This window comes from Epinephelus fuscoguttatus, linkage group LG5 (genome assembly GCF_011397635.1).
Source record: "Epinephelus fuscoguttatus linkage group LG5, E.fuscoguttatus.final_Chr_v1".
NCBI lineage: Eukaryota > Metazoa > Chordata > Actinopteri > Perciformes > Serranidae > Epinephelus > Epinephelus fuscoguttatus.
This window is the reverse complement of record NC_064756.1, coordinates 27,156,400-27,172,836: the sequence shown is the minus strand read 5'-3', so window position 1 is coordinate 27,172,836 and position 16,437 is coordinate 27,156,400. Positions and strand designations below refer to the sequence as shown.

General features: G+C 41.7%; 1 protein-coding gene across 3 annotated transcripts in view; it reads left to right on the top strand.

The window, feature by feature from the left end:
* zgc:77784 (uncharacterized protein LOC402947 homolog) overlaps positions 1 to 16,437 on the top strand; it is a 74,297-nt gene that overhangs the window by 36,452 nt on the left and 21,408 nt on the right. For all 3 annotated transcript variants that reach the window (XM_049577424.1, XM_049577425.1, XM_049577423.1), the window contains exons 6-11: positions 349 to 476; positions 8,283 to 8,407; positions 11,063 to 11,234; positions 11,665 to 11,870; positions 14,614 to 14,695; positions 14,908 to 15,076. In XM_049577424.1, the coding sequence (XP_049433381.1) occupies positions 349 to 476; positions 8,283 to 8,407; positions 11,063 to 11,234; positions 11,665 to 11,870; positions 14,614 to 14,695; positions 14,908 to 15,076 (882 nt within the window). The remainder of the gene's footprint in view (positions 1 to 348; positions 477 to 8,282; positions 8,408 to 11,062; positions 11,235 to 11,664; positions 11,871 to 14,613; positions 14,696 to 14,907; positions 15,077 to 16,437) is intronic.

Genomic DNA, 16,437 nt, shown 5'->3' with positions numbered 1-16,437 from the left:
CATATTTCATCTACTGATATGAGATAAAAATGCTTTTTTTGTCCAACAATGAGTGAAAAGTCCCTCAGTGGGTTAAAATAGTTGTTTCTAATTGATTTCTTCAAGTATTTTCCAGGAGCCAGTGACAGTATCGAAGGTGTATAAGGTAGATTGTTCCAGTCGTTTGAAGATAATGTCACTTGATTGGAAAAAAAAAAATTCCTCGCAGGTTGATTGACAAGGAATGAAATGACATTATCTTTTGGCACTGGCAGATTTTCTTCGCTTTGTGTAGATTAGTATGGTCATTTTCTTTTTGCTCTGCTCCACTGTTAGATCTTTCATTATCTCCCTTTTTCTCATTCCCAGGTTTGAAATCCGCAACGGCAACAGCCTCCGTTTGTTCCGCGTGAAAGAGCAGGATGAAGGGACGTATACCTGCACATCTGAGAACAGTGTGGGCAAGACAGAGGCCTCGGCCATGTTGCAGGTCCACGGTAAGAATGCATCATGCATATTGTATATGGGCATGCACACAGACACACTTAGGCATGCATAAAAAAAAGGCTCATGTTCATGCATACAGGCACATGGCAACAGAATCATGCAAAAGCCAGTCCCCATTTCCTGTCCAATGCTTGGTGTTTTTATATCAGTGTATCTGTGTGAGTCCCTGTCCAGCGGTGCTGCCAGGAGCTTATGCTAAACCGTATGGATTACGCCATTTGACAGATGTTTGGTAGATGTGTGCTTTAACTCACTGCCAGAGAGCAGTCCCAGTATTAATAAGACATGACTCCCTCCCTCTCTCTTCCTGTCTCTTTATCTCTGTGCTCTCGCCTCCTCACTCTCTGTGTGCCCTTTTTCTTTCTCTCTGTGTGCCTTGGTTTAAATAGTCTCAGACGACTTCATCCACTAATGCTTTTATCAGTGTAAATGAAATCCAAACCGAGCAGTTTTCCATTCACTCTGCTTCTTCTTTTTTTTTTTCTTTTCTCCCTGGCTCCTTTCCATACTATCACTGGTTTTGTTTTGTAGCTCAGCGTTTCATCCATCTCATTAATTTTCCATCTCTCTCCATCATGTTTCAAACCATATCATCATTCCAGTCGGCCCGTTCCGTAAGTTCACTCTCCATCTAGTTCTTCTCTTTCAGCATTTGTTTTATGCTAATTTATATTTGCTCTTTCCTGTGTGGTATTCTTAATGGTTTTTAAATCAACAATCAATGCCTAATGGTGTAAATAAGTTCCTCCATTAGGCACTGAGTTGTTGACAACGTGCCTGTTGCTGCAGTCAGGCATTAAGTAAGCCTCAGACACAGCGACTTAATGTACAGCAGATTAAAGGCTCCTATCAAACACACATCTGCTGTGTAGAGAGGAGTGTGTCAGGAGGATAGTGTGACACCACCATGTAAATCCCTCTCTCATTTGAACCTACAGTTGTTCAAAATGCAGCTAAAAGGTTTTTAATTACAACTTAGTGGAGGTCTTCGTTTTTAAATGAAGACATTATTTGACTTCAGGTTACATACTTTTAAAAATTAAATTGTTGTATGACATTTCCGGTAGATGTATATGTGTCCTTTTTACATACTGACTAATAACACAGTGCTGTTATTATTAAAGGGGCACTCCCGCCATTTAGAAGTCCTCCTCCATGACATTAGGGAACTCGTGAGAGACAGAGATATTCTGATTTTTAGTAGCTGTAAAAAATACCGGCTCCTACATTTCACATAATTGAACTGTAGGAGATTTTATTTCATTACACCCTCATACTTTAAATTCATGCTCTCAAGCTCAAGTCAGAACAACCCTGATGACATCTCTAAAGCCCAGTTCAGACCAAAGAGTCGCAATGAGACAAAAACCGTCTGAGCTCGACTCAAGCTGGCTGATGGTGCCACCTGCAACTCAGCTGGTCAAATCGCGGGTGGCGGGTTTTAGAATGTAAGGTCGGTCACCTGTTTCTACAGCCATTCAGCGTGTAGTGAAGTTCGCTGCGGCAGGTGCTCCATCCAGGATTTCCGTCCTGTCCTGTCGGACGGTGGGTTGCACTGCTGCTGGCTGTATTCTTGTTGACTGATTAATTGGCGCTGGATATTTGTATTATTGTGGCATATTTATTATGTATACAGTCCATCTGATGCTACTACAAATGCAACTGTAGTTACAGTATCTGTAGCCAGTATCTCACTATCACTATCCTCATTCATATTTTAAGAAGCTACAAATTATATTCAGCCACAAAATAAGCCTTAAAAGCTGGAAATCAGAACAGAAGTACAGAGAGTTGTTGCATAGAGATGATACACCGTCTCATCTAAGCCCTGTTTCCTCCAAACAGTACTGTGCGGTTCAGTTTTTGTTCCCCTTCTGTTGGGAAAATGTCGGCGTGCAGCATTGTACTGTGGACGGTAAATGAGGTGCAGACTTGAGGAAATACATTGAGTGCTGGATGGAAAGGTGAGTCACAACAACCCTGCCCAGGGGTACTGTTTGCAGTGGAAACCCTAGGGTCTACTGTAGGTACCATGTCTGAAGGGTTCCTGGTGGAAACGGTGCTCTAGTTGTATTGGTGTGAACCGGAAGGTTTTTAGAACGTTGCAGAAAGGTGTATTGCAAGTAGAACTAGTTCAACTCGTCTCGTCGCAAATCTTTGGTCTGAACTGGGCTTAAGACATCATCAGGGTTATTCCCACTCCTCATATAGTATCTATACTAACTGTCATGTATAGAATTAGTGGAGTGCCCCTTTAAGTAGTAGTACTAGTTGTAGTATTTCTAGTTGTAGTAGCAGCTCTAGTGTTGATTTTACTGTTAAACTATTGAGATTTGCTTTTCATCCTTTGGTATATCTAATATTCTTTTATTTAACATTTATTTTATGAGGAAATGAATGTTCAGGAGTGTTATGGAAAGGTGCTCTATGTGATTTGGGGGGAAGGAGCTAAACTAACCTACCAAAAGAATTATGAACAAAAATATAGACAACAACAAAAGACGGATTCAGACTACAGGAGTTTTGGACCAATTTAACCCTGAATCATCTCTCCTGAAATCAGAGAAATCTGGTCCAGGACATTTGTTGGTACTGATGTTTGGCCCAGATTATCCGGTAATATGAGGAGTTAACAGATCCAGTTTTTAACCTCCCTAACTGCTCACAGACTCACTGGGGCTGCCCCTTTGATTTCAAACATGTTGATATTTAGAATTCAAATTCTAGATAATTACGGTTATGATTATATAAGAATGAAGCAGCTGATGGTGTTCTTAAGTGGTGGTCAACATCGTAGCCCTTGAGGCTAACGTTAGCTGGCATACTACTGTTGACAGATAATAAAACTGACAGTTAAAATCTCACCTCCAGTTCTCGCTGAAGAATAGGCAACCTGTTTTGACCATTTTCTCATCCAGACCCGTTTATCCCTCTGCGTTTGTTTTTCTCACTGCAAAGCGTTGTTAATATCACAGCAAGTTGTTGCACCACATCAGTCTCTGTTTTGTTTACATCTGCCTCCCTCTGAAATCATGTGATGCATTCATGCTCCCTCTGGCATGATAATCTTGATAATATCCTGTAGTGTGCAATGCGCCATAATTTTCAAATCTTGTCCTGTGTGCATGTTTGAGATTAGAGAGGAGAGAGACTCACTGTTAGATAGTGATACTGAGTTTTTGATACAGTTTTTTTAACTAAGCAAAACAATAAAAGAATTTCCAATTATAATGTCTTAGATCAGTGTTTCCCAGCTGTTCCAGCCACAGGGTCAAGATTTTTCTCCTTAGTCATTTGTTCAAGGTCCACACAGTTTAAAATATTCACCATCATACTTGTGTTTGGCCATGTCGTCCAGCTAGTTTGCTGTCCCTGTCAAATAGCTGTCCATTAGTCACTCGCTCTACAGCAGGAAATACTTCAAAATAAAAGCTGTGTAGTAGAATTTTTTTTTTTTGTTTGTTTTTTACAAACTTGTCACATTTGCAAGTCACTTGGGATCCATTTAGAATGGATCCACGACCCACTTTTAGACCACGACCCACCAGTTGTGAACCACTGTCTTAAAGGTCTAGTGTGTAGGATGTAGTGGCCTCTAGCTGTGAGGCTGCAGATTGCACCCAATTGAAACTTCTCCTGTGAGCTAAGTGTGTAGGAGAACTACAGTGGCCCATGTGAAAATGTAAATGGCCCTATCTAGAGCCAATGTTTGATTTGTCCATTCTGGGCTACTGTAGAACAACATGACAGACTCTGTGGAGAAGAACCTACCTACCTACTTTCTAGATATAAATGGCTCATTCTAAGGTAATGAAAACAAGTCGATTATCATAAGTGCTATGTCGTAGGCAACTGGACTTGCTTGCGTTTCTTGAGGACGTTTCGCCTCTCATCCAAGAAGCTTCCACAGTTCTAAATGACTGGTACAGCGTTGCGGGCTTTAAACTCTGTGTGGGTGTGGACCCTTACAGAGTCGTAGGGGTCACATGTGAGCTCTTAGTTTCCGAGTTGTTAAGGTCACATTGCGAGTCGTTGACCCACCTCGTGTGGGTATGGGGAGGGATCCAGAGACTGCATTGTAGGTGGGTGGTAAGTGGTGTTGAAGGCCATCTCCTCTGTTTAATGATGGTCGTTACATTTTGACGTAGTCCAGTCGACCAGTTTGACTGAGAATCTTCACTGACACGCCGGTTATTATTTTCAGGAGATTATAAACTAATGAAAACATAGCTATGAATATTATTTCTGCCAAAAGATGCCTCTAAATCCTGTACACTGGACCTGTGATGTAACCAGCTTATGTAACATCATCTGCTGTACATGGATGATAAATTTAACACATGTAATGTAACTAAAATATACAACACTAATGATTTCGACAAACACAAAAAAATCCATAGCGTCCAACAGGAAGTAGAGATCAGTCCACTCCCATATTCAGATGCAGGTGTTGAACGATCTGAACAGATCAAGTCCAGAAACAGCAGATAAACAGACGGTAGCTTCTCTATATGAAGCTGTTTTACACCATCTGCTAGACTTCTAACTTTGAACAAGGAGAACAGCATTAAACAGATCACACACAGTATTCTGTCAGATCAAAATTATAACATCATATGAATTAAAAAACATAAAGTTGCCAACAACATAGTATGTACCATACATAACACAATGTTTATATCACATAAAAGAGGTACCAGATGAATAAGAGCAATCGACTCCTCTAAGTCATACGACCATATGTGTATATGATGTGTTTTAAGACATCATGGTATGTCAAGAAAAGAACCTTCTCAGAAACATAATCATCACACTTTGACGTTGAAGAAAGAGTGAGACGTCCTCAGTGTTTGGGAACATGATCTTAGTGAGAACATAACGACAAAACACAGATGACTCACACACCTTGTGTATTGAGCCAGATATGTGTTTGCGTGCTCTCTCATGTCTCTATCTGTGTGTGAGTGTGTGTGTGTGTGTGTTGCTATGTGCTGCGCAGAGATTTGTAGAGAGGATGAATCCTGGCTGGAAAAGCTTCTCATCTGACGGGAGGCGTGAGCCAATTATTCAGACGGGAGGTAGAAGGCTGTGGTCAGTGTAAATCCACAGAGGCTGTGATGATGTGGCTAACGCAATGATCTGACCCGAGCTGGAAATTGGCAGCTCTGCCCAGACCTCTCCCAAAATAACTAAGTAAATGTCATCAGAATGCCGCTGCCGAGCACTGTGATGATTTGTTATTTTCAGAGGACACAGAGGTGATGTTTCTCATTAAAGATGAGAGGGCCATGAGAGTGTGGTGAGAAAGCTCAGAAGGTTAAAGAGGCAGCCCTTAAATCTTTGCTCATTACGATCTGATGAAGGCTTTGTCGATACAGATCAGGGATAAAAGCAGTGGTGGGAAAGTAACCGAGTACATTTACTCTAGTACACAATCAGTGCCTTTACTTGCATGTTTTATCTGACAGCTGTAGTTACCTTGAGATTATAATTTGCTATAAAAACATATGAGGAATTTATGAAACTCAAGTGCATTGTTACAGATCAACCCTTTGAAACCTGTACTTTTAGGCTCGTCACATTTCAGATGGGCTGTTAGCAGTTCCACCAAAGAGACATGTCCCCTTGAAACATTGTTTAAATAACTGTTCGAGGCCCCAAAAGATCAATTTATTAAATATTTCACAAAAACAAACCAACGATCAATGAAGAGTCCAAAATCTATTTCATTTTTTAAAATTTTCCTTCTACCTCATTACCCTCTTGAGTCCTGAGCTTTTGTTTGTCATGCGTTTTTAATTTCCCCTAGTTATTTGGGAGAAGTAGGACCTGATAAGTTTAAAAAATAAGCATTCTCTTTGAACACTAGGTAGTTTTTTAAATGAAAAATGTCTGCGTAGGGGGACAATAGGTTTATTTTTAATAGTCACAGGTGTGTGTTAAAGTATAAAACTGTTTATTTCAATGCCTGAACATTGTTGTGCAAAAATACAATTACCAACACTGTGACATTTGTTCAGTGTTTTGTTCCTCTAGGGGTTGGGGGTCCCTGTTCAAGTTTAAAACTGTTCAGAGCTGTTTATTTCGATGCCTGAAAATGGATGTGTAAAAGCAACTGTATGAAAACTCTGTATGAATTTTCCTTTGCTCCATACTTCAGTCAATGAATGTCCTTCTGTCTGTCTTTTTCAGCACAAGCTCCCCTGTGTGACTTTATAGTTATTTTTTCATTTTGACATGCTGTATTAACACATTGGACCTAAAATCACACAGAACACCACCAATAGGAAAGGGGGTGTCAAGTATTTTTGTTTTTTTTTTTTTGCTTGCAAGAACCTTCTGCTTGTGAGCACTTTCCTTAGAATAGCCCGCTTTTACCGTTTGTCCCTGCACCAAACACGCACCAAACGTGACGACAATATTCAGGAAAAAGCATGGCAAAAAGTATTTATCATAATAGTCATCTTATCATAATCATGGTTTTACTCGGCCTATCAGCACAATTTAAAAATGCTATATAGTTTGAAGTTCGCACTTTAAACACAGGTTGAAATGGAGACTCAGCAATGCTGGGTCTTGCTGCTACATCATCTTTAATCGGTCATGTGATTTGGATGCACCGGCGCGTCCGTTGACTCCATAATGTTAAGGGTCCGTCCCAATACCCCTCCTTAGCCCTACCCCTACATTTGCGCGTTCCCGCGAGGGGTAGGGGTGTCCCAATTCCTTTTTGCGTGTAGGGGTAGGGGGCCTAACGAGGGGTAGTGGGTATGAAACTAGCCCTGCGGATCGAGGGATTTCAAATGTTGACTTGCCAGCGAGGGGTAGATGTCGCCATGGCTACCACCGAGAAAGAGACAGGGAAAAATGTTCATACATAGCTAGTTACCGTCACCAGGTTGCTTGTTAGCTAGCTAGCTAGCTTGCACTATCTGGCGTCTGTCATTTGTCCTGTTCTGCAAAATTGTCGGATTTTTCACGTTATGATAACACGCCAGCTAGTATAACTATGCTGCCTGGTAATGTTAGCTGGTTAGCTAGCTAGCTAGCTAGCTAGCAGAAGTCCCCTGTCGTGTGTCGTTCATCAAACAAAGCATGATGAATACAGCAAACGCGATAGGTAGGATGAACTTAACCAGAGACTCCATTGTAGATGCTGGTTGGAAACGTAGATGGCTCGCAGCTTCCTGTTTAAAATAGTTACGTATGAATGAACGTAACCGACGCGTGCCGTAGGGAGTGGTGTCCCAATTCCTAGGGAAAGATTTCAACCCCTACCTCTCGTTGCTTCATTTCAAGGGCTAAGGGGTAGTGGACAAGGGCTAGGGGTAGGGCCAAGGGCTAAGGGGTAGTGGACAAGGGGGGGTATTGGGATTGGGCCTATGTTGAGCAAAATGTAGTACAAGGTGCAGCAAACCCATGAAGTAGTTAAGCTTCACCTCCACCAGTTACACCAGTGTAATGCTGCTTACACTGATGCATCAATATAACAATCTGATAATATATTAACATATTACTCACAGGGAACATTTTTCTGTAGAACGCTTTTAAGTTCTTTGGACACTTTTTTGCCAGTAATACTTATGTACTTTTACTTAAGGACTTTTACTTGTCGAGTTTTTTTTAACAGTGTTGCAGTGGTACTGTTACTTAAGTAAAGGAAATGAATACTTCATTCACCACTGGTTAAAATATCAGGTGTTGATTGCGCAGTGAAAATATGGAGCAAAGCATAAGTCTGACCCGTTCAGAAATAAGGCTTTTAATGGGTGGTCACACCTCTTTTCCTCCTCCAGTACCTCCTCAGATTGCCACAAAGCCCCGAGACCAGATTGCCACCCAGGGGAGGAGCATCACCTTCCAATGCGGCACCACAGGAAACCCTCCACCTGCCATCTTCTGGCAGAAAGAGGGCAGCCAGGTAAGAGGCTGGAGCAGGGAACAAGAGATCCTCTAATGCTGAATATTGCAGCAATATCTAGTACAGTAAATTCCTGTTTACAAATCACTGGATGAGTGCATATGAATATATTTGCTCTTCAATAATCCTCAGGTTGTTTGTGTGTGGTTTGGGGATTTTTGTAAACTCATACTGTATTGTTTATCATATTTTAACAGGCAAAGTTTCACACCTTTGTTTTAAAGGCGAGAAAGACTTACGGCAACATGAACAGGTTTTGTCTGATTAAATCATACTTTTTCTGACACTTTTTTTCTTTGGTTGCCCACACTCCTCAAGACACATTTTTCCTAAGCGAAATCAGTGAGAGGCGAACAAGAGAGTGTAGCACATTTGCATTTGGCTCAGAGATATGACTAGAGACAAAGTGTTGGAAGGCATTGTGGTATTGCGTTGGCGAGAAATGTTTCTCCTGCTTGCGACCGCAGTGTAAGAGTCGTGTTGAGGGGAGGGGTGGGGGTGAGGAAGTAGAAAAGAAGGAGGGAGAGGTAGCAGGAAGTACACCAGGTGTGGAAACTGCTTCTTCAGGGCAAACCTGCAGACAAACACTGTCCTCCTTCCACATTGTACCCAACTATAAATACCCTGTTGCTCAACAGCAGCTGGGATCACTGACTTGAAGGAGCAGCTTCAGATGTTTTTAGAAGCTTGTCGGAGAGCAAACAGGAAGTTCAGCCACAGATTTTATGAATAATCTTCCGTCTGCGGGACGGTTAAGGCATGGCTTGGCTGTTTGTGGAGCTTTTTGCTGTATTTGGGGGATTATCTGTAGCCTTATAACCTTGGTCCCTCCACCAAAGTCTAAGCCTCTTACAGGAATGAAATGGATGGCTGAATGGATTGATGTGCATCCCTTCCCCCTTGTTCACATCCGTCTCACTTACAGAAAAAAACAGAATGGGACAGCAATAAAACGTCTGTCAGTGGGCATCATCCCAAAAACACCAAAAACAACACAGCTCTTCCAGTTTGTTTATGCCATGTTAGTGGTGGAGTCCGCCTGTCGGTCCACTATTTTAGTCCAAACTGAAGTTCCTTAACAACTGTTGGATGGATTGGCACACAGTTTTTGTAAAGGCAATTTTAGTTCCTAATGACTTTGGTGATACTCGAGCACCACCTAGCTTAAGGGCATTTATTTTGGATTAGTAGCTGAGAACAGTAGAATGACTGTAGTAAAAATCAACAGTTGTAGAGAGCAAGAAAGCTCAGCTGATATTGGTGTATCAATACTGCGGAAAATAACTATTGAAACTGTGTAAAATATTCAAAATCAATGTGTAGCTATCAATAGATCTCGCACCACCAAGATGTTCATATCTGTGGTTTTCAATAAAATGTCTCAATAACTGCTGGACAGATTGCCATGAAATTTTGTGGGCTACTGCACACATCCCCTCACTTTTCATGTAGCCCCATTGTCAGGTCAAAATTTCAGTATTTCCAGTACTTTTATGACTAAATACTCAGTAACGCTGCCATCAGCTCCTGGTGCACTTTTTGTTTAGCAATTAGCAAATGCTAACATGCCAAACAAGATGGTAAACTTGTACCTGCTAACAACACCATTAGCATTAGCACCATGCATGTATTAGGAGAATTGGATACAGCATTGAATATGGGCTAGTTGCTCAGTGGTTCATGAGGCCAAAATGGTTCCACTGTTGCGTATCAGGGATTATCGGCACTACTTCTGTACTGTGTGGCCCATAAATTACGGGCACTAGAGGTTTAGGGCAGCTGAGCTTTGCTGAGCATGACCGTGCGGCTAACTTGCGCCAGCTGAATGGTCCAATATTATTGGACCGAATGGATCAAATCCTGACAATGAAGCAAGTCGTTCCGCAGGGGTTGTGACGCCTCTTTGCTAACGTAAATCTATGGGAAAAAGTGGACCACGGGGCATCATGTGACAGACCCCGGAAACTGCAGTACCACTGTTTGGCCACTATGAAAATTGGCTTCAATGTCTGGTGCACTTCCAGGTGACTTGACTGGCATTGTGAGCATGTTAGCACTTAGACGTTAACATTTCACATAGCTCAGTGCAGCCATACAGAGCTACTTGCATGGCTGGTTGTTTGGCTATGTTTAGAAGTTGATGAAATGTGTCCCATAAACATCTAAAGTGTGTAGTGGTAAAACAGTCAATTAGTTCGTTGTTAATATTTGCTGATTTTTATTGAACTTGTTTGAACAAAACAAGCATTTTGAAGATGCCATGGGCTCTGGAACATAGTGAAGGGTGTTTTTCATTGTATTCTGTCATTTTTAGACAGAAAATAATGACAGTAAATACAGTAAACAGACAGGGAAAATGATAAGCAGATTAATGAGTGATAAAAATTTGTTTCAGCCTTAAAGTGTTAACAATTAGTCCATCAGCAAAACAACATAACCAGCAGTAATTTTGATAATTGATAAATCACTGAAGCAATCTGTCATGCAAAATGCCAACCTTGCCAACCTCAAATATGTTTCTTGTGTTGTCTCCATTTTATATCAGTACAATTTGAAGATGCCATTTGAAGATTAACTGTTTTTTTTAAAAAAAAAAAAACAGACACAGTATCGCCTTAGTCTTACTTTACATCCTGTTTTTGTCTCTGTGTTTAGATGTTGTTGTTCCCTGGCCAGCCACCGTCGCAATCTGGCCGTTACTCTGTCTCCATGAGTGGGGAGCTGACCATCACTGACGTCCACCCCGAGGACTCTGGTTTCTACATCTGCCAGGCCATCAGTGTTGCAGGAAGTGTGCTGACCAAGGCACTGCTGGAGGTGGAGGGAGGTAAGACTTCAGTCCACACAGACGCGTTTGAACTGGGGGGAGGTTTATTCTTTATTCTCTACTATCAGCTAATGAGTAGAAAACATATTAATTACTAAGTAGGTGCATAACAGTAAGGCTCATAAAGACCAAGAGAGAACACAGTTAGAGACCCCATGCTGGATGAGCAATGATTTTCTGGCTTAATGCTCCTCCTCAGGCTGCTTGTAAGCACCAGATTTAAGCTTTTTTTTTTTTTTTTTTTTTTTTTGCTTTTTATGCAGCCTATTATTTTCTGCCGACTAAGCATCTCAAGTATTTTCACCTCTTGCACTCCAACGGCTGGCAACTTTATAATCTTATTTTCTATAGGCCTTTTGTACGCCTTCCACTGTATAGCTAATCAAAAGAGAGACATGATATTCTGCTTGCTCCGTCCTCAAACTGTTAGGTCCTTCAGGTCGTGTCCCGCCGATTATTCGCCAAGGTCCAGCCAATCAGACTGTATCTCGGGGTGCGACAGCGCAGCTGCACTGCCGTGTAATCGGAGGGCCCTCAGTCAAGATTGCATGGGAGAAGGATGGAGAGAGACTTCTGGGAAATAAACCCAGGCTGACCTTGATGGAGAATGGCACTTTGCAAATCACAGACATAAAGGTGTGTATGTGTGTGTGTGTGTGTGTGTGTGTGTGTGTGTGTGTGTGTTAAGTGGGTGTCATTTATTGGAAAGGGCGTGAAAAGGATGAGTTTTGTTGTTGAACTGAAGGAAAAATTGACTGTCTGACTGATGGAAACTACAAAAAAACAGCACAGGATACTGTAAACCTTCTGTCTGATCTCTGGACGTCTTTCTTTTTTTCTGCAGCCCATGTGGCAACTTTTTTCCTTTTTCCATTATAAATTCCATTTTCATTCGCAAAATTAAGGTGAGACTGAGTTTCAAAGACCAATCTCTCTAAGGCAGTGCATATCTCACCAGCGCAATTATGTGCTCATGCGGTGTGTAATTGTAATGTTAATGAAGGTGCTTGTTTGTAAATGCTAATGTGTTCTGCTGTGATGGAGGAGCAGTTGGCAGCCCCTTTGTGCTATAACCCCACCTGGAGGTCAGCAAGTGCACGCAGGACGGGGCGAAAGCAGCATCGTTTTCATTAATTGACTGGCGATAGATGATTAATCATCTGACCGGCTTTTAATTAAATCTCCTGCCCCGACTGTGCTTATTCACTTCCTCCGTCGTCCTGTTTCTCCGGCTGTGGCGCACAGCAAACTTGGAGCATTAAGGTCTGGTCCAGTGCACCACAGAGGCTGGGGAAATCTGCCATGCCAATGTGCTCAATGGAACAGAAGAGATGCATTAGTGTGGCATCAAGGGGATGACAAGGGGAAAAAAAGAAGAGGGGAAATGGAGATGACGAGTGAGGGACTAAAAATATTTACCCTGCTGATGCCCCTGCCCGGCATCAATATTTTAGCAGCAGTTGAAGTCATCTAAAGAAGTTCACCTGCCCACACGCTGTGCTGTCTGTCAGCCAGAGGTCAACACTGCGGTAGATGATCTCATACGGTCTGATGATGGTTCCAGCAGACTGGCTCTCAGCCAGAACAGGGTTGGAGCGAACACCAGGAGTGGCAGTGAACCATGAAGGCGTATACGGGTCATAATGTAAACAGGAGGGCAGGTAGAGTGGAGCGCGGTGTGGTGCCTCATGGTTTGTAGCTGTGGAGCTTTGAGAGCTGCTGAAGCTGAGGTGGAGACTACTGAGTGAGTTTAGACATGCGTGGAATAGATTCTGATTTCAAGAATGAAGGCATGCCAGTGGTCTAAAGAAGTATTTAGATCCTTTACTGTAAAGCTGCTATTTGATATTAACACTGGATCAAATGCCTACATGAAATGTAAAAGGTGTCGCTCACAGTAACAAACACAGAATTATCACCTGCACTTCCCCTCTGCTCTGCTGAGCTTTAGGGTGTCTGTCAGCTTAGTGCTAAGTTTTTATCACCCTTAAAGGGACAGTTCACCTCAAAATCATATCATATTCTTCCTTTTAGCTGTAGTGCTATTTATCAGTCTGGATTTTTTCAGTGTGAGTTTTGGAGAAATTGGCAATAGAGATATCTGCCTTCTCTCTAGTATCATGGAACTAGATGGCACTCTGGTTGTGGTGCCCAAAGCATCAAAAATACATTTAAGAAACTCAACAATGTCTCCTTCCAGAAATCATGATCTGGTTTCTTAAGGTAATCCACAGAGCTTGTTGTGAGCAGTTTCATGTGGGAACAATTTTCTTTCTACCAAACTACACCTGCCAACTGTATCACAGCGCAGAAGGAGCTAATTGGTACTAATTATAGGATAGTGTAGGATAGAGTGTTATTTAGAAGTGCGTAGCAGGTCAGCAGAACACACAAAAATATGCTATATTATATTAAAATTAAAGGTTTCAATAATAAATAAATAAATAATAAAAGACTAATTTCCTGTTGGTAAATGGAGAACCCTCTACTAGGACTGGACCTGAATGTTTGATTATTTAAATATTTATTCTTTGGATAGGTTTTTGGTTTTTAATTTTTGGATTTTCTTGTTCTTTCAAAAATAACAAAGAAATTTCAAATTCACTGCTGTTATTATTATTATTATTTTTTTTTTTTTACTTTTTTCTATTTATACTACTTAAAATGGGTAAAATCTAATTTCTCTGTGAAGCTGTATGCAGCATATCAATTCTCTCAGCACTTCCTTGCCCTGCTGTCTTTGCTTCTGTCTATCTCAGATTCGGAGTCTTCAATTATGAGCATTTATGTAGCTCTGTTTATTCATGATAAAAAATTGTCACATGCTGATAATTTTGCCACAAAAAGTGCGCAGATAGGACCTCATCCAGAAAATAAACTATTTGGATTTTTTTTTTAAATTAAGAAATAACAGGGCTGAAGCTTCAAATATTTGCTGTTGATTACTACCTACCCTGCGGAGCCAAAAAAAGTGAACTAGGGACAGCCATTCCTTCTGACTACTTAATGATATGAGCTTATATTATCATTATTATGTTATATTTTGATGCATTAACTCCTAAGATACATGTTTATGTTGTGGCTACATTATACTACTTTAAAATAAATCTGCAAAGTTACTAGCACCTACACCTGTAAGATAAGTTTAGTGGAGAAAGACATGCAGTATATCTCAATACTCAGAGTAAATGTGTACTCAACTACTGCCAGACATATTGGGAATACGATGATTTTGCTGCAGACGTTCTTACTTCAAACATTCTTTCAGTCATCTAAATAGATCCAAACCATCCTTCAAAAATTAAAAACTGCTCGCAGCGTTTGTTCTCTTTCCATGTTTTCTGGATGTCTGTCTCAAATGCTAACTGCCGTTCAACAGGACACTGACTCGGGGATGTACACGTGCGCGGTATCCAGTGCCACAGGGGAGTCGAGCTGGAGTGGGATGTTGACTGTCAGAGGTACTCACTCCAAAACCCTCCACACTCTGTCTCTCTGTTACACTTCACACTCTGTCACTCTCACACTACACCTCCATGCTCAAGAAACTACACGCTCTGCCAATGTTCTTCATAAGAGCACAGTCTGCAGAACTCCGCTCCCGTTTCAGCCAGAATGTTCATCAGAGTCCATCTATTGTAGAGTGTTAATAGTTTTCATGTTTGTGTAACAGAGGACGGAGTGTCTCCTGTGTCCAGAGCGTCTGAGTTCATCCAACTTCCCGGGCCTCCGCAGAAGCCTGTGGTGACGGAGGTGACCAAAAACACAGTCACCCTCACTTGGCAGTCCAATCCTCATGAAGGCGGGGCCGCTGTCACCTCATACATCATCGAGGCCTTCAGGTACACAACGACAATTAACTAACACCTTAGTGTTCTTTAAGACCTTTAATTAAATCTGACCGGCACTAGAATGTGGAGCCAATCTACTGAAATATGTCAGGCATCAAAGATGTTTTCTCGATTGCAGTTATGGGAAAATGTCAAAGTATTTCGTTTTCTTGCCGAGAGTTAGATGAGGAGATTGATATCAGTCTCATACTCGTCTGGTAAATATGACTCTACAGTAGCACATTAGCTTAGCATGATGACAGCTAGCCTGGCTCTCTGCATAGTTCAAAAATCTGATGAAGGTGCGGCTTTACAGGGAGTAATATGCTGGTATCTGTAGCTATTTCGACTGTATCCATGCTCTCCTCTGTTTCTGTATTATTTTGTATTCTGACTATTCCCACATACCAAAGTCTTCTTCATTTAGAGTCATTAGAGTTTTGAAATGACTCATCTCAGCCTGAGGGAGAGACAGTTCTGTTAAGTGACGTACTGAAGTAAAACCGTGACACTCGCTGCATCAGTATTTAGCCGTGGCAATCCCGAGGAGAGCCATGGCAGCTCTAACAACCAACCAGAGGCTTTAGTGAGACAGACAGTGAGTGAAAGAGAAGACAATTACTGCAGTGGTCAGCTCGGCAGCTCTGTCCTGTCCCGGGGCAAAGGAAGGAGGGGATGCTTGCCCAGTTGGAGAGTTCACTCATTACAGAAGCAGGAGAGAGGGTATAGACCAAGTGTACGCACACAAACACACACAAAGTCCAGTTATCGCTGTGTGGGAAGAAGGCTCAGTGTGGCAGACTCGCACGCAGAGCCGATGATGAAGATCCACTCACTGTTGCACGCTCCACCACCTACCAATTGTTACGAAATGTTTGTTTTCAGGCTTCAACGGGAACAAAGAAAGAAGTACAAGCCAATATTTTCCTCTTGTAGTATCCCCACTTGTATACAGTACATAACAACACTTACATTTCTGTTTTAATTTAAAAGAGAAGAAATCTTCAAGGAGGATTTACGTAAAAGAAGCCGCTGTTTCCACTCCAAACCCATTTTCACATGCAGCTTTAAAGAAAAAAAGAAAAGCTGGATGACTCTATTTAAATGGCAAAGCAGTTTCTCTGAGGAACATTTGGTGAGAAAGGTGGCAGAATTGGGAAACATTGATGATAGAAAAACGCTGTGGCCTGCTTGTTGTAATTACCTCGCCATTTTCCCCTCCACAGAGTTGAGGAAAATGTTAAATTGTGCTCACGCTGTTTGACAGTAACCCATCCCTGCACAGCATTGGGCTGTCGTATCCCCACAGGACCCATTCAGAGGCCATCGTTATAACCTGCTGGTAATAAAAAGAAGGAATAAAACTCGTCGTT